The 27,847-nt window shown below is 38.4% G+C and overlaps 1 protein-coding gene across 1 annotated transcript; it reads left to right on the top strand.

The window, feature by feature from the left end:
• The first annotated feature begins 272 nt into the window (after positions 1 to 272).
• On the top strand, positions 273 to 26,781 carry CD163 (CD163 molecule). The gene is made up of 17 exons (XM_079773400.1): positions 273 to 411; positions 1,780 to 1,866; positions 2,900 to 3,223; positions 6,466 to 6,786; positions 13,460 to 13,780; positions 14,284 to 14,604; positions 16,522 to 16,836; positions 16,934 to 17,248; positions 17,621 to 17,713; positions 17,796 to 18,110; positions 19,835 to 20,155; positions 20,880 to 21,188; positions 21,762 to 21,794; positions 22,001 to 22,108; positions 23,304 to 23,396; positions 24,296 to 24,348; positions 26,586 to 26,781. The coding sequence occupies exons 1-16, from the start codon at positions 366 to 368 to the stop codon at positions 24,316 to 24,318; spliced, it is 3,345 nt and encodes a 1,114-aa protein (XP_079629526.1). The 5' UTR covers positions 273 to 365; the 3' UTR covers positions 24,319 to 24,348; positions 26,586 to 26,781.
• The last annotated feature ends 1,066 nt before the right edge of the window (positions 26,782 to 27,847 follow it).

Here is a 27,847-nt window from a genome sequence, read left to right as displayed (position 1 = left end):
AAGAAAACATGAGTATAAAAGGACTTTTCTTTTTTTTTCGGGGGGGGGGGGAGCATGCCCATTATATTTTATTATTTTACTTTTTAAAATGTATCTTTATTGATGAAAGTAATACAGATGTACCCTCCCCCCCCCACCCACCCACCCCCCCTTTGACTTCTTCTTTCCTGCTAACAGCTTTTAATGGTTGACTCCACCCCTCACCCTTTTAATGATTTCCCTTTTTGGGCTGACTCCACCTCCATTATGCAGCCTTCTGTGTTTTTGTGGAAGTGAGATGAATTTTAGAATTCTTAGTGGTCTTCCTCTTTAGGAGAACATTTCTAGGGAATAATACAAGAAGATTTAGAAACCATAAGGCTGGAATGGACAAACTCAGAATGGTGCCACATGAAAGCTCTGCATCTCCTGGTAAAAGCTCTTATTTATTCTACACGTTTTTCTTTCATGGAGTATAACATTATTCTACTATTCAATGGGTCTGATTTAATAGTGATTGGTATAAGGAATTGGAAAAGGGCGTAAGGCACCACTTGTTTGCCAGGGATCCTAAATTTTTTTTTAATATATTTTATTGATTTTTTTACAGAGACGAAGGGGGAGGGATAGAAAGTTAGAAACATCAATGAGAGAGAAACATTGATCAGCTGCCTCCTGCACACCTCCTACTGGGGATGTGCCCGCAACCAACCAAGGTACATGCCCTTGACCAGAATCGAACCTGGGACCCTTCGGTCCGCCGGCCAGCGTTCCATCCACTGAGCCAAACCAGTTAGGGCGGATCCTAAATTGAAGACATGCAATAAGGATTTGATTTGCCATCAGTTTTGAAAAATTGCTGAGGTGAAATTAAGTAAAGAACTGAAATTAACTGAACTGCATCAAGTATGATGACAATAATTGTTAGAGAAGATAGAACATGTAGGAATGGATGTTAATTGAAAGTTGATTACCTAGAAGAAATTTAGAATAGTACCTTTAATATTGAAATCTAGTTTATTATTTAAATGGATGTGTTAAACTCACTTTGAATTTTTACTTTTTAAATTTTTTTATTGAAGCATAACATGTCACATGAAAGCACAAATCGTACGTGCAAAGTGCAGTGACTTATCACTAAGTGCTCCTGTATGGTTAGGACAGCATTTTTACTTTTAAATTAGTTTTAGGTTAATGTAGAAAGAAGAAATGAAAGTGCTAACAGCTTTAAAGAGCATTTTATGCTACATCTGGAGATAAGACCCAGTATTTTGGTTTTTCCAATATAAACATTGTTACTTTATTCCATCCATGTATTGTTCGGCTACTATTTAGCAGGCACCGTGCCGGGTACCAGTGAAAATATGGTGAACCTGATAGAAATAATCTATGTCCTCATGGAACTTACCGTCTAACAATGTGGATCAGGTAGGCTTGGAGAGGGAAACATTAGTGGAATAGTGCTCTGTGCCTTCAGGGAGAATTGCCCACTTCTAAATTTCATTAATGCCTTTTCAATTTTCCAGGTTTTAAGGCTGCTCTTGCTATTATGTTTCCACCCCCAATTTTCCCCTAGGTTGCCTATAAACATGAACATTTTCAAAGCAATTTCACTGAAACTATATGATCCTGGGTATGATTTTTTTTTTTCTTTTTCTCTCTGTCTTGCCATTTAGAATGAAAGGTTTCCTGTCTCAGTGTGACCTTCTTTGTTAATCCCAAACCTCTGAAGCCATCTGCCTTCTCCATAGTCTCTTTGAGGAAAGATTATACTTTTGCCCTCTTTCTTTTTTTTCTCAGACTTTAGAAGATGTTTTGTCCACTTGAGTCCCTTCATTATTGCTGTGGTTTCAGTTCTTAGTGCCTGTTTGATCACTGGTTCTCTTGGTGAGTACTTTGTCAAATCTACTTGCCGCCTTAGCCCACTCTGACAAAAAAAAAAATCATTGAAAAGCAAAAAATTCTCCTGAAGACCAAATAGCATCTGAAAACATACTTCATGGTTTCAAAGGATCAGCTATTAAATGCACAAAATAAGAACCTAACAAAAAAAATCAACAAAATAATAACACAGTTCCCCCCTTCAAAAAAATAAAATAAACTCTCACAGGAAAAAAGAACACGTTTTACTTAAAGATTTGAAATAATGTCTAGCTAAAAAATAGGGAACAATACAGAGGAGACACCTCAGATTTATTGGAATAAAAATATGTTGGAACATTTTAATAAATTCAAATGCCAAAACTTATTTAAAACTGTATTGTTGGAGGCAAAATGTATACACCACGGGTTTCTGTGTTAGCTAAAATAATCATGAGGTAGTAGCTGCAACACTTGGAAGGAGTGTAAGGGAGAGGGGATTAATTTTATAATAGAAGATAATAGAAAAGTATCTCCATCTCAACTTCCATTTAAATAAATACATTTCTGTCAGATTTCAACTAGTATTTTTTTAAATGTATAGTATTTTATATATATATATGAAATAGGTGTAAAATTCCTTGTAACTGGTCTTTATATCCTCACCATCAACCTTCTTTCTCTTGATCTTGGGATGTTGGAGAAACTTATGTAGCTCATCCCTTTAAAATTTTGTACTATCTTATTTAAACAGTAAACTCTCCATGAAGATTATATAAATAGACATTATAAAGAATATCACCCATAAAGGAAAGATATTACATCATATTGTGTTAGTTAGCTTTATGAATTTATGCCATTGTTCAATTTGAAGCCTGTGACACCAATATTTGTATTTGAATCCCTATGAAATTGCATTTTCCTATTGTACCATGGATAGATAGGTCTAGGAATGTTTCTCAGACCTGGATTTGGAAAATAAGTAGGTAATCTAAAGCATAATAATTTTCTACTTGCTCTTTGGATCTTGACCAATGGCTGCCTTTATCCATTGTTACAGGAGGAACCGATAAGGAGCTGAGACTAGCGGCTGGTGAAAACAAGTGCTCTGGGAGAGTGGAGGTGAAAGTCCAGGAGGAGTGGGGAACCGTGTGTAATAATGGCTGGGACATGGACGAGGTCTCTGTGATTTGTAGGCAGTTGGGATGTCCAACTTTCATCAAAGCCACGGGATGGACTAATTCCAGTGGGGGCTCTGGACGCATTTGGATGGATCATGTTTCTTGTCGAGGCAATGAATCAGCTATATGGAACTGCAAACATGATGGATGGGGAAAACATAGTAACTGCACTCACCAACAGGATGCTGGAGTAACCTGCTCAGGTAAGACCTGCATAAGGCAAATTCTGGACATGAAATGCTTTGTGAGGGAGGAAATAGGTAGCTGGTTTAAAAACAAAAAGAAGCTCGTTTTTTTGTAAGTAATCAAATCCACGTATAAAATTGCAGAATCCATTGCTAAAAGGCCAGAAAAACACATGACAATGCCCATATTAAAAATATAAATCAAAAGAGATTCTGAATACTTCTATCAATGAGGAAGTGACTGGCTTCAAGTTTATATTCATATTCCTACTATAACCTCCTATTTCTACATTTTAAAAAATCATATCTAAGGTAATTCCTTGTCCCCTTTCTCAGTGGTATGATGCTTTCATACACTGACCCAGAAATTATTACCTTTTTGTCCACTAACGGGTAATCAACTGACTGAATCAATAAATAAATAGTCTTAGCGCTAATCCTTCTTTATGGAGGAAGAATTTATCACAAAGTATAACTGTTTTTCCCCGTATACAATGTTATTCATTTTATTTATGTGATGGTCTTCATTTATAAAACATTTAAGAAGTTTTATCTCAGTTGACCTTACAATAACTCAGAAAATCATGTGTCAGACCTTCCTGCTGACGAGTCCTAAGGTCAAGTTTATGACCCAGTGTCAGATTCCTGGGCTTCTCATTTCTCCTTGCTCACTTACTTCACTGGCCTTTACACAGCCCTCTCAGCTCCCAGCCTCCTTCTTAGTGACCATCTCCTCCATAGGACTGATTTTAGAAAGAACGAATTTCCCTTCACCCAGGCAATGTGGGGTAATGGGAGCAACACAGACTAGTATCTAGAAAAAAGCTGGACTAAATTCCAACTCAGCCCCTCATTAATACTATTATTTTGAGCAAGTTATTAAATCTTTCTGAACTTCAGTTCCTGGGGACTCAATGGTAGAATACATTAAAAAGTTATTGATACAGTATGGTATGTAATAGGTGTTAAAAAACAAAAGTTAGCACCCAGCCAGTGTGGCTAAGTGGTTGAGGGTCAACCCATGAACCAAGAGGTCACTGGTTCGATTCCCAGTCAGGGCACATGCCGGGTTTGATCCCCAGTAGGGGGATGTGGGAGGCAGCTCATTGATGTTTCTATCTCTCCATTCCCTCTCCCTTCCTCTCTCTCTAAAATCAATAAAAAATATTTTTGAAAATTAAAATAATTAAGTTAGTTCATGGCTCACTGTTTCTCATTACCTTGATAACTCAGTCCTCTTTTCTTTCTCCCTCCTCCTATTCTCCCCATTCCTCTTCCATCACTTCCTCTTCCCTCCTCTCCTCTTCCTCCTCCTTCTTGTCTTTTTTGTTAATCATTATTCAGCGAAAACCAATAGTACCATGTACATCAAACATCTACAGCAAAGTTAAAAGTCATAATAAATCTTGCCAAACTCTCATCATAATTATTGCTGTCTCTAAAGTTGACTTTTTAAGCTAAGAAACAACAGGTAGTACTTTTAACTCTTGTTTTCTTTATGCCTCAGGATGGAATTATTTAAACTTGTTTTTACAATTTTACACATCTAATGCTCCAATAGGAATGCATAGCCACTCAATTTACTAGTTTCAGAGTCTGCATTTCTGAGATTCTCCACCCTGATTAGTACTCTATCCTCAGGGCCTCTGCCTCTTGGGTAATTTTTATTATTATCACATGCACAGGGTAAATATAGCATAACAGTAAGGAGAATGGACTCTGATGCCACACTGCTTTTTCCCTCCCACATCCTAGGTGTTTGATTCTGTGCCAATTCTTTAAACTTAGTTTGCTTATCTGTAAAGTAGGGATGGTGGTAATAGCACATGATGATTAAAATTGTGAAGACTAAAGAAGAGAACATAGCTGATACACTTGGAACCGCATATGCATAGTTTGATTGTGGGCTATTATTGTTAATTGTTCATAATTTTAAAATCTTGTTAAGTGTAAGTCTTTGCCTGGAGTTTAGAGCTTTTAAAATTGAATTGATTTTTTCAAAAGTGGTTTCTAAACATTTTGTTCAAAAACAAATAGTTTTTGTCCTTCATGTTTCCCAAAATTTCATCTTAAATTTCCTTTTCTTGGGTATTTTTGTCCTCATAGACAATCTAATGGAAAGTAGATTTTTCTTAATAGAGAAAATTTTCTTAATAAAAGAACAGTTTGGTTTTTTTTTCCCTGAAAGTGGTATCAGATGCTTTGGGGATGAAAAACAAAACAAAACAAAACAAAAATCCACTTTTGGTTTAAACAGGAAATTGGTAAGAAATGAATTATTTTGATTTTCCCCTCAATCCTATATAATAAAAGTCTAATATGCAAATTGTCCCCTTGACTGGGAGTTCAACCAGGGAGCAGGGCCAGCTGGCCAACCTCAGGAAGGGAGGCCCCAGCCAGCAGCTGGCAGCCACTAGGGACCCTAGTTGTGCACGAACTTCGTGCACCGGGCCTCTAGTATTTAATAATTTGGCATACAACAGTATGTTCTTGAAAACTATTATGCATTTTATTTTTTTGTTTTTTCCTGTTTTCTAATTTCAAGTTCAACTAAAGCTCATTATTCATGCTCTGAATTGTTTATAATAAAGAAATATTAAAATAAAGATTTTAAATGTTCAACAAATTACCAGTTAGTCATTTTAACTATTTTGCTGTAAGACCAATTTTATTTTTTTCTAGTTTTTTGAAAAATAAATACTTTGAGACTCAATTTTATCTATTTCTACATAAAAGAATATTTACTCTGTTCTTGCCAGGGCCGGTTTGGCTCAGTGGATAGAGCGTCAGCCTGCGAACTCGGGGTCTCGGGTTCGATTCCGGTCGAGGGCATGTGCCTTGGTTGCGGGCACATCCCTGGAGGGGGGGTGTGCTGGAGGCGGCTGGTCGATGTTTCTCTCTCATCGATGTTTCTGGCTCTCTATCCCTCTCTCTCTTCCTCTCTGTAAAAAATCAATAAAAATATTTTTTTTAAAAAAAGAATATTTACTCTGTTCTAGTAAAAGAAGGAAACAAAATAAAACAGAAAAATAAATTTGATCTGTTAAACATTTTTCTTGGTAAGTAGATATAGATAAAAGTCCTCATTTTTAGTTTGTTTTTAAAAGATTAAATATTCCAATATGTGAAGATGGGCAGCATTCAAAATGAGGCACTATTTTAAAGAAAGCATGAAATCCTAAGTGTCCTGAGGAATCTTATTTTCTGAAATTACTTCTGAATGAATATCACTTTGAACTCTGGTCTTTTCTCCATTCTAGACGGGTCCGATTTGGATATGCGGCTGATGAATGGAGGACACAGGTGCTCAGGAAGAATAGAGGTCAAATTCCAAGGACAGTGGGGAACAGTGTGTGATGACAACTTCAACATAGATCAGGCTTCTGTGGTTTGTAAACAACTTGAATGTGGAAGTGCTGTCAGTTTCTCTGGTTCAGCTAATTTTGGAGAAGGTTCTGGACCAATCTGGTTTGATGATCTTGTATGCCATGGAAATGAGTCAGCTCTCTGGCACTGCAAGCACCAAGGATGGGGAAAGCATAATTGTGATCATGCTGAAGATGCTGGAGTGATTTGCTTAGGTAAGGACTGATCTGGGTTTGTTCTGTTCTCAAGAGAGGACAAAAAAGAAAAAGAAAAAATGGGAAAAAAGGGTGGCATGGGTAAGAATCTTAAAAGTCTGAACTCTTACTGCATGTCGCTTTATTTTTACCTAATTTCAGATTCCAGTTCTAATACTTGTGGAGTTTTTACGGTAACTGAAATTAAGATAGATTAGGAGGGAGGATAAATAGTGAAATTGAGATTCAAGTAATGAGGATTGAAGGAGTTGTTTAAGCAATAGTTCAATCCAAAAAAAAAAAAAAAAGCAAGAAAGAAAAAGAAGAAATGGCTTAACTAGCAAATTTTGCTTTCTGTATGAGTTTAAAATCAAATCACCACCCCCATCCTTCTTATCATTCTCTAACTACAAAAGTCCCCTCTTTAGCCACACTAACCCACCCCTTCCCAAACTATTATTTTAAATTTACAGAATCAAGTGATTAAACAAAATTGTTGATTTCCTATTAAAATCTCATTTATGCTATTACTCTGGTATGAATAGGATGAGCAGGTACTGTGTCTGTCTATGGATTTTCATGTTCCATACTTGATCAGGGGAGGGGGCAATGGATTTTTATATGCAGGGATGACATTCTCCCTTTTTCACTTGAGTTCTTAGTTTGAAGAAGATCTAGTATGTCGTGAACCCCAAGGAACATTTAGGAAAATATAGTTAGAGTAAAAATATCTCTGTATTTACCAGCTATTTAGGGGGGAGAGGGGGGAGGGGATGAAGGAAATTCAATTCAAACTTATTTTTACATAAGAAAACACTGACTCAGAAAACTGGAAATTTCAGGAAGTACATGACTGAATTCAAGCACTTAAGCAATGCGATCGGGGTTCTGACTCTTTTTATTTCTTGAATTGGCTTTTTTTTTTTTCTCGTTCAACAGCAGACCCTCTATAGTCTGAACCACAAAAATTGAATTTCTACATAAAATATGGATTTTGTTAGCTGAAGAAAATGAAAGGGATTGGGGAAGGAGTGGGAGCAAACACTATCTTTACCTTCTATTTTCTTTTACCTATCAAAATGTCCCCAATCAGCACATTTTTTCTCAATGTTTTATACATGCTGAGGAGTCATAGTAAACAGTGTTGTGGCAACAAAAACTAAAACTGCCAGAGGAAAAACCCAACTTATTTATTATAGGATATTACTCAGAATCAAGTTCTGTTCTATGAGGAATATTGATTGGGAGAAGGTGAAAACAATAAAGGTTAAGTTCTTTTTCTCTTTGCTTTGCTTTACTTTTAAACTAAGGAACTGGTCACAAAAGGGCCAGGCAGATATTAACTAGGTATTGTGGATAGGTAATGTAACCAGAGGCAAAATGAGTGTTGAGTGTTGAGGCAAACTACAGTGTGTGGGTATCAACTAAACCCGTGGTTCCCAACCTCTTTTGGCCATGCCCCACCTAAGCATCTCTAAAATCCTGATGCCTCTCCCCACCTCCCCCGCCCCGTTTTATATAATTCTTATTATTCAAAAAGTGAATGCCTATTCACATGGAGGAAGCCTAAAAGGACATTAATTTGGTCTAAACAAGCTTCCAAAGAACATGGCATTCATAAAAGAGAAAAGTAAAGGAACAAAAGGACAGTTGAAGTACCGAGGAAGAAATTGTTAAAAAATAATAATCCTATCTAATAAAAGAGTAATATGCAAATTAACCATACTCCGTGATAGCCATAAGCCACGCCCACCAGCCAATCAGGAGCCAATATGCAAATAAACCCAACCAAGATGGCTACAGCCATAGAGAGCAGGAGGGAGGCTTGAGTTTCCCTGGCAATGGAGGAAGCCAAGCTTTCCACCTGCCCTTGCCAGCCTAGGCCTCCACTCAAAGTTACAAAGTTTCAATGATAGAAGATACATAAATCCAAACAGAAATGGTGGCAGCCACGGAGCTGGAGAGAGCAGGAGGGAGGCTTGGGTTGCCCCCAGCGATGGAGGAAGCCAAGCTTTCCGCACACCCTGGCCGGCTTAGGCCTCCACTTAAGGCTACAAAGTTTCAATTATAGAAGATACATAAATCCCAACAGAAATGGCTGCCACCATGGAGGGAGCAGAAGGCTTGGCTATGCTCCAGGCTACAAAGTTTCAATTGTAGAAGATAAATAAACCCCAGATACCAGGGCCTCTGCTTGGGTCACCAGGGGTCATGGCTGGCCTGCAAACCAACAGAGGCCCCTCGCCCAGGCTGCCCCATGCCCCAAGGGAACCCCCACCCTGATCCGGGACATCCTTCAGGGCAAACCAGCCGGCCCCCACCCATGCACCAGGCCGCTATTCTATCTAATAAAAGAGTAATATGCAGATTGACCATCACTTCAACACACAAGATGGCTGCCCCCATGTGGACACAAGATGGCCAGCACAAGATGGCCAGCAAGTGAGGGCAGTTGGGGGCAATCAAGCCTGCAGGGGAGGGCAGTTAGGGGTGACCAAGCTGGCAGAGGAGGGAAGTTGGGGGTGACCAGGCCTGCAGGGAAAGGCAGTTGGGAGGGACCCAGGCCTGCAGAGGAGAGCAGTTGGGGGGGGCCCAGGCCTGCAGGGAAGAGCAGTTAGGGGTGACCAGGCCTGCAGGGGAGCAGTTAGGCATCAATCAGGCTGGCAGGGGAGTGGTTAGGGGTTGATCAAGCTGGCAGGCAGAAGCGGTTAGGGGCAATCAGGAAGGCAGGCAGGCGAGCAGTTGGGAGCCAGCAGTCCTGGATTTTGAGAGCGATGTCCGACTGCCCGTTTAGGATTGGGCCTAAACGGGCAGTCGGACATCCCTCGAGGGGTCCCAGATTGAAGAGGGTGCAGGCTGGGCTGAGGGACACCCCCCCCCCCCGTGCACGAATTTCGTGCACCGGGCCTCTAGTAATAATATAAAGTTATCTGAAAAAATAGTAAACAAAGTTTCAAAACATATAACAGAGAACTGAAATACATAAGTAGGTCACAATATAAATTTATATACTGCATATGAGGCCCCTAGAACCATAATAAATACAAAAAATTCACTGTTAATAACTCATTTTCAAATTGCCCCCCTGAGGGACGTGTGCCCCATGTTGGGAACCACTGATCTAAACACATGCAAATGCATATTTATAAAAAAACAACAACAACAACCAAACACTTTCAACAAAAACTCTGGTGGTCAAAAAGCATATCACTAGATAAAATTTAGCTCCTGGCACTCCTGTTATGGAGTTATAGTGCATGCTCTCTATACTGAAAAGTCCTGTCTTCTTACCCAATCCACTCCATTTATCTTTAATAATTTTTTGTTTTGTTTTTCTTAACACTTACGTTATGTGCATTCATGTGTTATTTTATTTTATTTTATTTATTTTTAAAATACAATTTATATTCAATATTATTTTGTGTTAGTTTCAGGTCATCTTTAGGAATGTTCAATCAAAGTATATCATTGTTTTCTTTATCTCTATTTATATCTTCCCTCTTCCTGAACTCATTTCAGATACAGCTATTTACAGTCCCCTTAATATTTTGTTTCTTTTTTAAATTTATTTTTGAATTACAGACACACAATATTATGTTAGTTTCAGGTGTACATTGTAGTGGTTAGACATTTAAACAACATATGAAGTAATCACCGTAATCAGTCTGGTACCCATCTGCCACCCTACATAGCTATTACAATATTATTGACTATATTCCTTATGTTGTATTATACATTCCTGTGACTGTTTTTATAACTTCCAATGTGCACTTCTTAATCCTTTTTAGCTTTTTCAACTAGCCCCCAAACTCATCCTGACAATTATCAATTTGTTCTCTATCGATGAGTTTGTTTCTGTTTTGTTGTTTGTTTTTTAGATTCCACATATAAGTGAAATAATATGATATTTGTCTTTCTATGTCTGACTTATTTAATTTAAATATATCTCTAAGACCACCCATGTTGTTGCAAATGGTAAGATTTCATTCTTTTTTATTGCTGAGTAATATTCCACTGTACATATGTACAACATCTTATTTATGTATTCATCTAATCGATGAATTCCAAAATTTCTTCCACACCTTGGCTACTGTAAATAATGTTGCAATGAACATAGGGGTGCATACATCTTTTCAAATTAATGTTTTGGATTTCTTTGGGTAAATAGCCAGAAGTGAAATTGCTGGGTCATATGGTAGTTAATTTTTAGTGGTTGTACAATCCCACCAACAATGCACAAGGGTTCCCTTCTCCCCACATCCTCTCCAACATTGGTTTGTGTATTAGCCATTCTGACAGGTATGAGGTGATATCTCATCATGGTTTTGATTTACATTTCCCGAACGATTAATGATGTTGAGCATCTTTTCAATTTGGATGCTTTTTTTTAGCTTCACATGTTTGTATGTGCTTTGAGTTTTCTTCTTGTAATTGATTTCTAGTTTCATACCCTTGTGGTTGGAGAAGATGCTTAATATGACTTCAATATTCTTAAATTTATTGAGACTTGTTTTGTAACCTAACATGGTCTATTCTGAATAATGTTCCATGTGCACTTGGAATATATTCTGCTGCTTTGGGAGGAAATGTACTAAAAATATCAACTAAGTCCATCTGGTCTAATATGTCATATAAGGCCTTTGTTTTCTTGTTGATTTTTCTGTCTGGAAGATCTATCTATTGATGTCAGAGTGGTGTTAAATCCTCTACTAATATAGTATTAGTGTAGATCCCTCCCTTTATGTCTGCCAATATTTGCTTTGCATATTTAGGTGCTCCTACATTGGATGCAGAGATATTTACAAGAGATATTATCCTCTTGTTGGATTGATTCCATTACCATTTTGAAATGCCCTTCTTTGTTGTCATAGCCTTTGTTTTAAAGTCTATTTGGTCTGATATAAGTATTGCTATCCCAGTGTTTTGTTTTGTTTTTATTCATTTCCATTTGCATGAAATATCTTTTGCCATCCCTTTACTTTCAGTGTATGTGTCTGTCTTTCAATCTAAAGTTGGTCTCTTGTAGACAGCATATGTATGGGTCTTGTTTTCTTATTCACTCATCCACCCTATGTCTTTTAGTCCATACACATTTAAAATAATTATATATAAGTATGTAATTATTGACATTTTATTAATGGTTTTCTAGTTTTTATAGTTCTCAGTTTCTTGTTCTCTTGTTCGCCTCTCTTTTATGTTGATGACTTTCTATAGTGTTATGTTTGGATTCCTTTCTCTTTATTTTTTTGTACATTTCTCATAGATTTGGGGGTTTTGATTTGTCATTTGCTTCACATATATTAAGCAATGTTTATAGCAGTCTATTTTAAGTTGTTACTTAAGTTCAAACACATTCTAAAATCACTACCATTTTTATTCACCCCTCCATGTTTTTGTTTTTGTCATTATTTTTTACTCCTTTAATGTGTGTGTGTATGTTTGAGTGTCACCATTTTTGTTTTTATTATTGTAAAAACAGTGGGTGTGTTACTTCTAGACCCTTTTGGTTGAGACTCCTATGTATGCCAGGGTCATCTTCCACCTGTGCCTCTCTTGGGACCTCTTGGTAGAACCTACAAAGTGATCTGTTCCTTGGTTACCACTTGTGTTGAGCTCAGAGGTGCTTAGAAGAAGCTATGCTGCAAACAAACCAGCTGTCACTTGTGCCAAGCCTGTGTCCCCTTAGTTGAGGCTACATTATAGGCCCAGACTGGCCACCACTTATGCCAGGCTTGGGGCCGCCTGACGGGAGTTACAATGCAAGTTGAGACCAGTCACCACTTGTGCGGGGCTTGGGGCCACTTAGCAAACTGAGGCAAGCTGCTGCTTGTTTGGGGTTTTAGAGATTGAGGGAAAGTCTTCAGTGGGAGCCAAGGCAGGCCACTTGTATGGAGGAGCCACTAGAAGGGGCTCAGGCCAGAGGAGCGAGTTGAGTGGGGCAGGATCTCAGGGAACCATCAGGGCACAGAATGGTGTTAGCCAGATTAATGGAGAGCACAGATTTGTTGCCCACCTACATCTGGCTGGCAGGGTGGGAAGAGAGTTCAACAAAGGAATGTCCATTCCCAGACAGAGTTGCCCCAAACCCTGTCACTCCAGCTCTCACCCTAAAGTTAGTTGATTTAGTTTCTCCCCATAGGTCCCTGGAACTTTCCAAGATGCATCCCCTGTCCTGGAGCTTGGAGTGAGTGAGATTGTGTGTGACTGAGATTTTGAAGAAGTGAGTCTGTGCACAGGCCCTTTATGACCTGCAGTGCCTCTGTCTCTAGCAGCTCATTATCTTTCTTGGACACAATACCCACTGGTTTTCACAGCCAGATGTTAGGGGGACTCCTCCTCCCAGCATTGATGGGGAGCACAGAGTGGGGCTGGAACCCTTTGTTCCTCAGTGTACCTCTGCAGCCAAAATACCCCACTGGATTCTTACTTGCCATACTGTGAATGTGGTACCTGCCCATCCCACGTCTCCACTCCTCTTACCAGTCTTCACAGGCTTCTTCTTTATATCCTTAGTTATAGGACTTCTGTTCAGCTAGTCTTCAGGTATTTCTCAATGATGGTTGTTCTCTAATTTAGTTGTAATTTTTATGTGGTTGTGGGAGGAAGTGAGCACTGAGTTTACCTACTCCACCATGTAGACCGGAAGTCTCTTACTGTTTCTTTATCACTGACTTGTTTTGTGTCCTTCTTACAGATGGAGCAGATCTGAGCCTGAGAGTGGTTGATGGAGTCACTAAATGTTCAGGAAGATTAGAAGTGAAATTCCAAGGAGAATGGGGGACAGTGTGTGATGATGGCTGGGATAGTAATGATGCCGCTGTGGCATGTAAGCAGCTTGAATGCCCAACTGCCATCACAGGCATTGGTCGAGTTAACGCCAGTGAGGGAACTGGACACATTTGGCTTGACAGCGTTGCCTGCCAGGGACATGAATCTGCTATTTGGCAGTGCAGACACCATGAATGGGGAAAGCATTACTGCAATCATCATGAAGATGCTGGTGTCATATGTTCTGGTAAGTTAAAACAAAACAAAAAAAAACAGAGCAGGAAGGACCTGTATTCTTTAGGAGTAAAAATAGGTTTGAGAGATAGAAATATCTAATTATTTCTTTGTTGGTAATTCTTTTACAGTTGTGATAAATTTTTAACATTTTCTTTTGTTGACTAGTTTGAAGGGTTGTCTGGTGCAATTTTCCGTAGTAATTATTCTGACTGCTATTGAGTTCTAAATCTACCTGGAGTTCTGGGACAGAAAATAATACAAATTCTAAATATTTTTAAAGTATCTGTCTTGTCCATATTTTTCTGCCGTTGACAGTTTTTATTAACCCTTGAAACTATCATCCTGTTTCTAACCAAACTTATTATATATGCTGGCTGTGAGAAAAGCCCTAAGATGGGTAAGCCTTAATTTCGAGTGCCTCAGTATCTGGAAAGGAGCAAGATTTTTAAAAAATCCTTTGGGAGTGAACTTGCACATGTTAACCTATAACCTAAATTTGTGTTCCTTTTGCAGATGGATCAGATCTGGAACTGAGGCTTAAAGGAGGAGGCAGTCGCTGTGCTGGGACAGTGGAGGTGGAAATTCAGAAACTAGTAGGGAAAGTGTGTGACAGAAACTGGGGCCTGAAAGAAGCTAATGTGGTTTGCAGACAGCTGGGATGTGGATCTGCACTCAAAGTATCCTATCAAAGTTATTCCAAAATTAAGCCAACAAACATGTGGCTGTTTTTAATCAGCTGTATAGGAAATGAAACTTCTATTTGGGACTGCAAGAATTGGCAGTGGGGTGGACTTACCTGTGATCATTATGAAGAAGCCAAAGTTACCTGCTCAGGTAAGACTTTTTTTTTTTTCAATCCTCACCCCGAGGATATTTTTTTTCATTGAGAGAGAGTGGAAGGGAGGGAGGAGGAGAGAGAAAGAAACATTGATGTGAGACACATTGATTGGTTGCCTCCTGCAAGCGTCCTGACTGGGGGCCGGGAAGCAAACCCGCAACCCTTTGGTTTACAGGCCGATGTTCTAACCACTGAGCATACCGGCCAGAGCTGCTCAGATAAGACTTTCAATCAATTTCTTAAGGAGTTTGATGTGAGGTAGGAAAAATGTGTTTTAAGTAGAGAGAAAACTTTATGCAGATGAACAGAAGCATGAAAAACCATGCTATGCCCAAGCATCTTTAGGGTGGGGCATCGGGTATCGATATTAAGGCTTTTAGGGTAACATCATACAGTATTTTAAAGTATGCTAACTTACTAGTGTTTATCACTTCTCCTTAATTTTAATAGATGGGTGATGTTGGGGAGTCTACCAAAGCTCCCTGTGCTGCAATTTCCTCAAAAGAAAAATGGTGGTAACAAAACACCCACTGCACAGGAATTACACATCAAGTGATGGATCAATGCTTATGATAATTATTAGTAGTGTTAGTATTATCTGTCTTCACTGATAGACTGAACTCTGTGATTTTAAACCCACCCAAATGCCTAAAAACATTGCAGGTGCTTAATAATATTTGTTGAAATGTTAAATTATTGTATAAATAGTAAATAAATATTGAATTATCTTAAAGACAAAAAAGTGAAAATAATTGAAATGTAATTAATATATTTGTGATTGTGTCATAGAATTTTTAGAAAGAGGACTTAGGAAGCTATTGCAAAGGACTATCAAAAATTATGCAGAAGAAATATGCCAGAAAACTGACAGAGACTGGTGACTTTCCACATGTGCAGTGTAGTGTGAGGGTCAAGATTCTAGGCTTTAGAATATACTGCGTAACTTCAAATCCCAGTCTTCACTAAGTCGCTGTATGAACTTAGCAAATTACTACAACTCTCTATGTTTCATTTTTCTTATCTGTAAAATTGGAATGATATTAATAATTTTCCCCTAAGACAATTATAAGGATGAAATAATGTTTGTTACATACTTGGTAAGATACCATATATAATAGGCGTTCACTTAGTATTCACTACTATCATTATTATTGCATTTATGGTGGATAAAGAAGTGATTCAATTTCAGGTCATTCTAATTTGGTCTAGATATCATTATTTGGGGGGAAAAACACAGTGGGCTTGTCAATAGATAACTCATTCAATTTTGAACACACAAAGTTACAGATGTCCAAGTAGATATGTTTATGAATATAAATTTAAAGAGAAAAGTATAAATGAAAACATTTATTGGCAGTTAAGAGAAGATGTCCATTGATAAGATGGGAAAGTTGAGGCTAGAACCTTCAGTCAAGGAATTCATGAAAGATTCTGTCAGGCAGGAAGGAGGAGAAAGAAGTATCTCATGTATCAAGTGCAATATATCAAAGGGAAAATGAGGTCTGATGTTCATTTTGAAAACAGGAAGCATATTGAAAAACTTTCCAAAAACCATTTGAAAAGTTTGGGGCAGACCCCAGATGGCAGTAGGTGGAGGACTGAGTACAAGGTTAAAAGATAGAGTGACTACACATTATATGTGGTCTCCAATATTATGAACAATGTAAGGAAAATACAGAAAGGCTGGCTTCAGGAGGCAAAGTTTCAGGGTTCTCTCAAATGAATTGGTCCAATGAGGAATGGGGAGGTCTAGAATTTGCTATGCCCAATTCTAGGCAAAGAAGCCACGAGGAACGAGTGTGGAAAATCACTAAACCCCCTGGATTCCTTTTCTCACTTTCACTCCCTTCCTTACGTCCATCATAAAAAAATCTTGGAATTATGTTCTTTCTCACTGAAATATTATATTTCAGCCCACAGGGAACCCAGACTGGTTGGAGGAGACATTCCCTGCTCTGGTCGTGTTGAAGTTAAATATGGCGACACATGGGGCTCTGTGTGTGACTCTGACTTCTCTCTGGAATCTGCCACTGTGCTGTGCAGGGAATTGCAATGTGGCACAGTTGTTTCTATCCTGGGGGGAGCTTACTTTGGAGAAGGAAACGGACAGATTTGGGCTGAAGAATTCCAGTGTGAGGGGCATGAATCCCATCTTTCACTCTGCCCAGTAGCACCCCGCCCAGATGGGACTTGCAGTCACAGCAGAGACATTGGAGTAGTCTGCTCAAGTAAGACTCGGAGAACATGTTCAGTTTGTTCCCTTGCTTGGAAGACAGTAGGGCTAGGTAATCACAGACAACTTTTTAAAGCCCTGTTTCCTTCCAGGATACATAGAAATGCGCTTGGTGAATGGCAAGTCCCCATGTGAAGGAAGAGTGGAGCTCAAGGTTCTAGGGACCTGGGGATCCCTCTGCAACTCTCACTGGGACATGGAAGATGCCCACGTTTTGTGCCAGCAGCTTAAATGTGGAATTGCCCTTTCTACCCCAGAAAGAGCACATTTTGGGAAAGGAAATGGTCAGATCTGGAGGCACATGTTTCACTGCACGGGAACTGAGCAACACATGGGAGATTGTCCTGCAACTGCTCTGGGTGCATCACTATGTTCTGCAGAGCAAGTGGCCTCTGTAATCTGCTCAGGTAAGAGGATCGAGGGCAGCCAGTGATGAGCCTCTCCCATGGTGCTGGCCCTTAAGAGCAGGTGTGCCTATGGGGATGAAAAACAAACTTAAAAGGGAAAGATCCATCGTGAGGGGTCACGAGAAATGTACTGGAATATTAACCTCATTTACCTTTTTAGAGAAAGTGTAAACTTCATTTTCATTGACCTACTAGTTATCTTGTGCTTCTTAAAGCACCTGATAAATTCCTTGCCTGGTTGACCTGTCCCATTTCTTTCTCTCTAAAACTCTGTTTGTTCTCAGCTCATTTATCTAATACTTCATTCATCTGGCCTCCCTTCCTCACCCTACCTTTTGAATCTTGCACGACTGAGCATTTTGGTATTTGCAGGAAACCAGAGTCAGACACTATCCCCGTGCAATTCAACATCTTTGAACCCAACAAGCTCTACCATTTCAGAAGAAAGAGCTGTTGCTTGCATAGGTGAGAATCAGTGATCAATCTATAAAAACTAGCTCAATCCTTAGGAATGCATTTTTAGTAATATTTTACTTTCTCTTTCCAGAGAGTGGTCAACTTCGCCTAGTAAATGGAGGTGGTCGCTGTGCTGGGAGAGTAGAGGTCTATCATGAGGGCTCCTGGGGCACCATCTGTGATGACAACTGGGACCTGAACGATGCCCATGTGGTGTGCAGACAGCTGGGCTGTGGGGTCGCCATTAATGCCACTAGTTCTGCTTATTTTGGGGAAGGAACAGGGCCCATCTTGCTGGATGAGGTAAACTGTAATGGAAAAGAAGCACGTATTTGGCAGTGCCCTTCACATGGCTGGGGGCGCCAAAATTGCAGACATAAGGAGGATGCAGGAGCTATCTGCTCAGGTAAGTTCTGCACATAACTACTGAGGTAGGGCAAAGGATAGCGGGGGGTATTAATCTGAAAGAATTCCCTGAAAAAACAAGTACAGAGTAAACTGTTGTGAGAGTCAGGATCCCAGAAGTATAGGTTTGATGAATTAGTGCTACCTCCTGTGCAAGGTAGTATAAAGTTAGAAGGAGAAATTTTCAGAAATGAGCTTGCATATCACAAAAATGACAACAAAACTAATAATAAGAAGTACTTTTATAAATATACATAGAGCTGGATATTGAGTAAAGATTCAGTGCACCACTTGATAATTACTATATTAATAAAAAAAGTAGATTTAAGGGACAAGAAGAAATACATCAGTACTACATTCTACAGAGAAAAAGATAACTATCATGCCCAAGTAATTTTTCATGAAAAATAAGACTTATTTGTCATAGGAGCAAAAATTATCAGAAGAACCCACTGATCTTATTTTGTATACATGGCAAGCTTCAGAAACTATTGTGAAATAGAAAAATGTACTCAGTTGTAATATATTGGGTAAAACAGTACTATGATCAGTAATTTAGGGAAGTGAAAAATTCTATATGCCAGGAGTGAAGTAGACATCAACCACATTAAATGACACACATTTGGTAGAGAACATATGCAACAAAACTGTGATGTGTCAGAAAGGGGACTATTTCATTTTAAGGTAATGTACACAAAATATTGGTTTTAGTATCTGAATATCTCAATAAATTTAAGTGTCAAGGACTGTTGCAAAAAAATGAATGAAATAAAATTCTTAAGGATAAAGTACAGTAACTTAGGTAGAAAGTCCAAACTATCTACACTAATAAAAGAGTAAGATGCAAATTGACCATACCTTCATGACACCCACCAGCCAATCAGGAGTGAGTATGCAAATTAACCCAACAAAGATGGTGGGTTGATTTGCATACGCAGGCACTGAGTGGCCGGGGGGCAGGGTGGGACACTTGCATCATTGCCATGGCGATGATGCAGGCATTCCACACCACCCCAGCCACTCCGGGCCTCTGGGCAGCATGGGAAAGTGAAAAGGTCACTCCAGGCCTGAGCGAAAAGGCAGCTCCAGCCAGAGTGAAGGCAGTGCCAGCAGCCAGGGGAAGGAAGGCCCATTCTTGCATGAATCTTCGTTCATCGGGCCTGTAGTGTAATTAATAAAAGATTTGAGCCTTTTATTGAGATCTAGAAGTTAACTTAAAATCATTGGTGGCATTCTAGAGAGGTCCCTGAGTACAAAACCCAAGACTGTAAAAGCAGAAAATATAGAAAAAATACTATATTTTACTAAAATCTACTAAATCACCCCACAGTTACAAAAAAAAATAATAATAATACTAATTGATATAGTGTAGTTATTTTTGTGGTTGTTAATCCTCCCCCAAGGATATTTTTCCATTGATTTTTAGAGAGAGTGGAAGAGAGAGGGAAAGATAGAGAGAAACTCAATGTGAGAGAAACACATCAACTGGTTGCCTCCTGCATGAGCCCTGACCAGGGCCTGGGCCAGGGAGGAGCCTGCAACCAATGTACGTTCCCTTAATCGTCATCCAACCGGGACCCTTTGATCTGCAGGCCAACGCTCTATCCACTGAGTCAAACCAAGTAGGGCCAATTTTTGAAGTCATTCTCACATCAGAGTAAAGGGAAGGAGCCTTGTGAATTTTCAGAGAAGACGTGAAACTACTCACTCTGTATTTCACTCCAGAGTTCTTGTCTCTGAAACTGACCAGTGAAACCGGCAGAGAAACCTGTGCAGGACGTCTGGAACTTTTTTATAATGGAACATGGGGCAGCATTGGCAAGAGTAACATGTCTCCAACCACTGTGGATGTGGTATGCAGGCAGCTGGGCTGTGCAGACAAAGGGACCATCAGCCCTGCATCTGCAGCCAAGACAATGTCCAGGTACATGTGGGTGGACAATGTTCAGTGTCCGAAAGGGCCTGACACATTATGGGCGTGCCCATCATCTCCATGGAAGCAGAGACTGGCAAGCCCCTCAGAGGAGACCTGGATCACATGTGCCAGTGAGTATTTGAAAATTCCATTCTGGCCTATATGAAAATTCCATTCTGTGACTCCACTATGATCTTCTGATCTCATTAAGTAGGAATGAGTAAATTCTAGTTAATACCTATTCTACCTGGATCATAAAACTGGTTTTATTTCATTTGATGTATAAATTTTCAAGACCAGAGATCATTTTTTCATAGAATATTTATATGCCCATGGTCTTCCTGAAAGTCCAATTGCTTTTTCTGTGAACAAATGAGTAGCAGAGAATATGTGACTCAGTATTTAACTATTGAATGGTCTACTTTACCTTTCCAATTTTTTCTTTCAATATCATATTGATGTACTAATATAAAATGAGAAGCAGTCATAAAGACCAATCCTAAAGTATTTCCCCATTCTCCATCTTATTAAACTGGAAGAAATATTCTACGTGCCTGGCAATCTCTCAAGTTCTTTTATATTTGAGAAAATTTAACATTATGCAATGTTCACATTATTTATTTGGCATTTGGTGAGTCACACTACTGTTCTTAGGTCCAATATGAAATAGTTTGCTGAAAGGACATGTATTTTCATAAGAGATACATTTTGTTAAAATATATTTTCTTAAATGTGCATTGAATAAGCAACGTTTTAAAAGAATCTTAAAAAGAGTTTCAAATATCTCTTTTCCCCTGTGACCTCTGAGGAGTTTTTATCTTCTCATAAATGACCTTGGGGTCTCTGATTTTTCAGACAAGATAAGACTTCAAGAAGGAAACACTACTTGTTCTGGACGTGTGGAGGTCTGGCACGAAGGCTCCTGGGGGACAGTGTGTGATGACTCCTGGAACCTTGACAGTGCTCAGGTGGTTTGTCGACAGCTGGGCTGTGGCTCAGCTGTGAAGGCACTCAAAGAGGCAGCATTTGGTCCGGGGACTGGACCCATATGGCTCAGTGAAGTGAAGTGCAAAGGGAATGAGTCTTCCCTGTGGGATTGTCCTGCCAAATCCTGGGGGCACAGTGACTGTGGGCACAAGGAAGACGCTGCTGTGATATGTTCAGGTGAGTGCCAGGATACAGGATTAAGCTTGGAACCTCTGGTAGCTAAGAAGGGGTGAGCCATCGAGTGCATGGTGTAAAGACTGGATGTGCCAACATAGGGATCTAGTGGGGAAAGAACCCTAATGTTTCAGTCTGAAGAAATGATGAAAATATTTGTTGTTATACATTGGCCTTCACCAAGGGAAAGCATATTACTCATCTGCATTCCTGTGCAGAGGGAAGAAAGAGAAGAACAACATCTTTTTAGGTCGGAAGCAGTAGTTTGCTTGATTGAGAGGCACTCAAGGCTCACATAGAAAATAAAAAATTAATTGCTTTCAATAAAAGTCGATATTCCTTAACCCAGGTAGTAGTATCACCACCTATCCAAATCTCTTGTTTGAATTTCTTCCTCTCCCTTTGATCTATCACCTCCCCCAGTCAGTCACCAGGTCCTATTTTTTTTTCTAAGACTAAATTTATTGTGGTAACATTAGTTAATAACATTATATAAGTTTTAAGTATACAGAAATAGAAATATTTGTTCTATATATTACTCTTAGAATTGAGTCTCCTTCTCTTTTTCTCCTACAGGCAATGCGGTCAAAGAATCATCAAATGCCAAAGGTATATATATCTTGAGGTTTCTGAGCATAGGACCAACTGTCTGCATTATTTAGAATTCCTTTTGTTAAGAGACTTTAGGTTAGAAGTTCTGAGGATATGACACTTACTTCAACGATCCTGTATCTGACCTAAGAAAGGGATAGTAATTAGGGACCCACTTCTTTTAGCTAAGACATTCTCATCTCGTGATGTTTACTTGCACTTAGGTAATGCACTCCCGGTTGTATTTGGAGTCCTGGGGGTCATTGTGTTGATTGGTCTCATCGTGTTCTTCTTGCGGTCTCAGAAGGGAAGACAGCTACAACAACTTGCAGGTCTGAGCTAAATTATGGTCTTTCCAATGTTTTATAGGATAAGAACATTCTTGGGATAAAAACATATAAAGATATTAGGTTCAAGAATCAAATGGCCAGAAAGATGAGCCTACAAGATGCTTAAGCAGTTTCTCAAAAAGAGGGAACAAGATTTCAGAAAAGAAAAGGGGCTTAGGTTGTTTTGATGAGTCCTGTACTTCATCTATATATTTAACTGGGACATTATACAATTGCTAGTTTAGAATAAATATGCTTATCTAGTCAAACGTGAATCCTTTTTTTTTTGGCCCAAAGATTTATTTGCTTTTGCTACATACTTATTACTGATTTTGCTGTTCTGTCAAGCAATGTGCCTATGATCTTATGATACTGACATGGATAACCAAGTGTGTTTTTTTTTTGTCTTCATGGAATTTCAAATCTAATGGAAGAGGTATATATGTAAACAAATAAATTGCAGGGTAGTGTTATACATTCATATGAATAAGGGGAAAGTGCCACAGAGAAGAGAATAATTAACTGGAAGGGAAAGGGGAGTATCAGAGGCTTCTAGGAGGCGTTCGAGATAAATTTTGAAGATAAGTGTTCAAATAACTGGGTAAGGTGCATTTATAGGGGAAGATAAAACTATGTACAAGTGTAGAGAAGCTTAAAGGATGCCACGTTTGTTGTTTGGGGAGGGGGAATAAAACTTGAGCTCAAGGAGAGAAGCTACTGATAAGGCTGGAGAAGAGGGGGAAAAACCATGAAGTTCTGTATTCCGTAGTAAGAAGAAGAATAGTATTAAAGAGTATTATGTAGAATAGTGAAATAGTGAATCGGCCTTTTAAGAACGTTCCGGGCAACAGGATGTATGAGGAATTGAAGGATCACATTACTGACAAGGATAGCATTTTTAAATAGTTGGGATGAAAGATGAAAAAGACTTTATAGTGAGAATGAAGGGAAGATAGATTTTAGCAAGGTTTTAGGAAATGCTCTAATGGATTTGAAAAAGCTTCTGGCTGCCTTGCGGGGAAGAAACTAGGTTGTTCTACAATGGCAATAGCTTTAGCTTGGTAGTAGAATGGAATGGAAACAAGACATGGGTATGAATGAAGATTGGGTATGTTTGCACTGCTAGGAAAAAGCACACAGAGGGAGGGAAAGTTTTATTATGTTCTGCTGATTTATAACTTAAGACATCTGTTGTCAGTTTCTTCAAGAGAGAATTTTATCCACCAAATTCAATACCGGGAGATGAATTCTGGCCTGAAAGCAGATGATCTGGACATGCTGCACTCCTCAGGTGTGTGGTTCTTTAAGGGTCGATAGCCCAGGGTTTCAGACCAGAAGCTGCAATTGAGGCTGAGGCATTCTACTTTGCATAGCAGTGGAAAGAAATCACCAACATGTATTAATAGGAAACTTATGATGCACGTAAGGAAGAAGATAGAAATGAACTGAAAATTATTCTTAGAGAACATGAAAATTGCAATCATGGGGACACCTCTGGCTAAGAGGTCTATATTTCTGACAGAGGTACAAAGAACCTATGACTTGGACCTCATTTTATTAAAACAGAAATTAATCTTCTAAAAAGTAGCTTAACTTTTCATATATCTCTCCTGTAGTTTCTTCCATTAAAACTCCTGCTACTTCCCTTTCTCTAACTTTGTATCTATCATATTTTTTCTAAAATCATAAAAGCTTGGACTTTCTGTATCTTATCCCAGCAGCGGCCACCACTATCCACAGCACTAGCCTTATTTCCCATCCCATAATGCTTCTTTCTTTGTCCTCTGACTTCTCTTTAGCACCAGTGCCCTAAATCTGCCTCTGGGAAGCATAATTCTGCTGGTTTGGGGGAAAATATCCCAATACCTTCTTCCTTCATGAAGGCTCAGTGCCTTCTCAATAGTTCTTACCTTCTGACAGGGGCCTGCCTCACTTCTTCAGTACAAGGGGTTTGGTATTTGCTGCAACTACGTCAGGAACATAATGTTTTAGGCATGCGATGCCCCTACATCACACTTGTTTCCTTCCTAATTGTAGATCGTGTTTTTAAATGTTCAAAGAGCTTCTAAGGCATTTGAGGGGAGGTCTGATTTATTTCCCAGTAATTATTTTCTTCCATTCAGAAAATCGCAATCAGTCAGAAGGTTTAAATGCTGCTAGACTAATTTCCATGTCCAAATCTCTTCCTAGGGGACCATTCTGAAATACACTGAAAAGGAAAATGAGAATTATAACCCAGTGAGGTGAGTGAGGAAAATTTACTCATCATCATTCTAAACAAGTACATTCCTCTGGAAAATTGAGAGCCCCTCTGGTACTGGAAAGAATGTATGGACACATTTTATATACATGTATATATGTTTATGTATGTATATCCATATAGAGGACATATAATAGATTTTTATTACTATGACTTCACCTTTCAGTTACAAATAAGGGTTTTCAAAAAAATGTATACACATTTTTCATTCCAATGGGTTAAATCTGAAAGGAAACATCAATTGAACTATCAGCTGTTAAGTGTGTATATAGTGTTTTGGGACAACCTATATATTCTAAGCCATAACAATGGTATATAATGGAGCTAAGGAGAAACTAGGTAAATAAATATGAATAGATCTTTTAAAGATATATGGGGGTAATTTCAGGAAAGAAATAAGACATATTTATGGTTGTATAATGCATGCTATGGTAAGTATCCAATACTATAGGAGTATAGAAAGTTTGGAGAGATTATGAAGAAGATGTAATGTTTAAGTTAAACAGGAGATGACTGAAAAATAGACCATTTTAGGGAAAGGACATAGCGTGTACAAATTATGGAGGCATAAAAGAGAAGCACACCTTTGGGAAACAAGTTTTTCATTCAAAAACATACATGGACCATATTTATGATGACAAATGGTATCCTGAGTGCTGAAAGTACAAAAATTAAAGACACTATTGACAAAGACAAGATTGTTTAATGAAATAGGTAGGGATATGGAGAGGTTCTGTGAAGAGAGGCAAAGTGATGCAAAACCTAAGATGAAAAGGCTGCATAGAGCCCTATAATGAATGGTCTTATCTGCTACATTTCATGTTTATATTTTATTTTAGTGACTCTTGGGGAGGTGGTGCTGTGGAAGATTAAGCTGGGCAAGAAACAATCAGATTTGCATTTTATAATTTGCTTTCATGAGGAAAGTATAACAAGAAAAAATGAACAGGCAAGAAATTTGCTAAGTTATACATCAAAAAGAAAAAATGGTGAAATTAGTTAGTGGGTACATTTTCTATTCTTTCTAAAGTAAGGAGGTTTTTTTAGAAATATTATGACATATAAGAAATACAGATTGAGTCAAAGGATAAAAGTTGGAACTCTTAAAAGTATATAAATGTAAAGTGTTAATATATGTAGACACATAGAGCACCTATAACTTGTATATTGCATGAAAAAGGTAAATTCATGCATGTAAACTTTACACACACATATATATATATCATCAATTGTTATGACAAAGACAATATCTAATGGATAATTGGGAAAGCTATGAAAAGACAACTCATAAAAAATGAATTTCAAATGACAAATAGACATTTTTAAATGCTTAAATTCACTAGTAATTCAAATTATGACTAATGATGATATGCCACTTTATATAAATCGGCCCAACAAAAATTTAAAAGCACCAATGTTTATTGCTGGTAGGAATACAAAGAAAACTGTAATTTCTAACATTGCTTTTGGAAATAAGAAGTGTGATAGTCTTTAGAAATGGAAACTTCTATTTTAAAAAATTTAAAATGCTTCACAGATCCTTTGACCCAACAATTCTACCACTGAGGATTTTTCCATACAGATAAAGACACTAGTATATAAGGACATATATAAAGGATTATTTTTTGCAGTGTTAGTTAGTAGTAGCAAACATTGGAAACAAAGTAAATGGCAATCAGTCAGAAAGTGGCTGATATGGAAAAACTAAAAAGGAAAACCCATTATGAGAATGCAATAATATTATTCCATCTATGTGCTCATGTTATTGAATATAATTAAATCCACCTATAAAATCATATGTGTATATGTATAAAGAAACATGTAAACATTCTAACACTATTGTAAACTGAGAAGGACTATGAATGTACTTTTGATTTATAATATCAAACACATGAATATTATTCTGGTATAATAAATAATGTTTAAAACTACTTATTCCTTAAAGAGTAATCACTGATGAATAACTGCTTCAGAATCATGTGGGGGTGCTTTTAAAAATAGCATTTCTGGACATCACTGTAGTTCTTTGGAATAGAAATAATACCTATGTACACTGAAGTTTGAAAATTGTTGCATTTAAGTTTTCTGTTCAGGAAAGTATTGTGTTTTGTAATCCATAAGAGTGAGTGAAAGTCTGTGGTAATGTAATAATGTAATTCTTCCAAGCATGTGTGTATGAAGAGGAATATAACAATTTTTCTATGTATGGTTTTAATTCAGCCTTTTAAGATATCTGAAGACTTGGACTATTGAATGGAGCAAGAATTCACCTGGTTCACTGAAGATCACAATACAGTCCTTTTTCTCCTACTATTCCAAAGACTGCTGCTAAATTTTTAAAAAATTAAATTGATGAATGTGACTACTAAAAGTTGTATATAAGACTCTCAGGGGGGGTAAATAAAAATGAATATTGCTGATTTAAACTTGTCTTAACTTCTTGTTCTTGACTAAATTTCTTAGCAGGTTTTATGACTTTTTTAGAATTGCATAAATATAATGTGATGTCTTTTTATTTGATAATGTTTTTATCTACACTAATAAAAGAGAATGATGCAAATTGACCATACCTCCGTGACACCCACCAGCCAATCAGGAGTGAGTATGCAAATCAACACAACAAAGATGGCAGGTTAATTTGCATACACAAGCGTGGAGCGAAGACTGAAGGCTGAAGACTAAAGACTTAAGACTGAAGACTGAAGACTGAAGACTGAAGACTGAAGACTGAAGAGGCTTGGCTTCTCCACTGCAGCCGTAGCGAAGGCCTGGGTCCCGGGTGCTGGAGGAAAACCAGTGCCGGCAGCCAGGGGAAGGAAGGCCTATTGCATGAATCTTCATGCAACGGGCCTCTAGTTTTTATATAATGCATATTTTTATAGTTTGAGTTAAATAATAATTTTATTTATTATTATTAAATCAAAACAAAATTTTTTTTAGAAAGGGTAAGTTAGTGATTATTGAAGGATTTGTTAATAATATATGGTTACCTCTGCAAGGCATGATTCTCATTGGTTCTTTAATTGCTTTTTGTCACTGTAATTCTGGTCATGGACAAAAAATGCACAGCAACAACTGGTAAGGGAAAAAAGACTCAATGGCTCACTTCCTCATTCCTTTGGATGGTAAAACAAGAAGCTGAAATAAATGCATAAATTATGTCTTTTCTATATAACTACTAGAGGCCCATTGCACGAATTTGTGCACAGGTGGGGTCCCTCAGCCTGGCTGGTGATCAGGCCGATCGGGACTGGCCAGCATGGGGGAAGTACCATGAGAGGTTGGCCAGCCAGTGGAAGTTGGCTGTGGGAGCGCACTGACCACCAGGGGAAGCTCCTGGATTGAGCATCTGCCCCCGGGTGGTCAGTGCGTGTCATAGCAACCAGTTGTTCGGTAAACTGGCAATCAGATATCCCTCTTTCAAATCTGGGACTGCTGGCTCCTAACCTGCCTGCCTGCATGATCACCCCTAACCCTTCTGC

This window comes from Cnephaeus nilssonii, assembly GCF_951640355.1.
Source record: "Cnephaeus nilssonii genome assembly, chromosome: 6".
Lineage (NCBI taxonomy): Eukaryota > Metazoa > Chordata > Mammalia > Chiroptera > Vespertilionidae > Cnephaeus > Cnephaeus nilssonii.
This window is presented reverse-complemented; position numbering and strand designations above follow the sequence as displayed.

What these genes read in the sequence shown, in the direction of transcription:
- CD163 (XM_079773400.1), top strand. Translation starts at nt 366, where the DNA reads ATGGACAAACTCAGAATGGTGCCACATGAAAGCTCTGCATCTCCTG. An exon ending in TGCTGGAGTGATTTGCTTAG is followed by an intron (nt 6,787 to 13,459) that starts GTAAGGACTGAT and finishes TCCTTCTTACAG; the next exon opens with ATGGAGCAGATCTGAGCCTG. An exon ending in GGCCTCTGTAATCTGCTCAG is followed by an intron (nt 17,249 to 17,620) that starts GTAAGAGGATCG and finishes TGGTATTTGCAG; the next exon opens with GAAACCAGAGTCAGACACTA.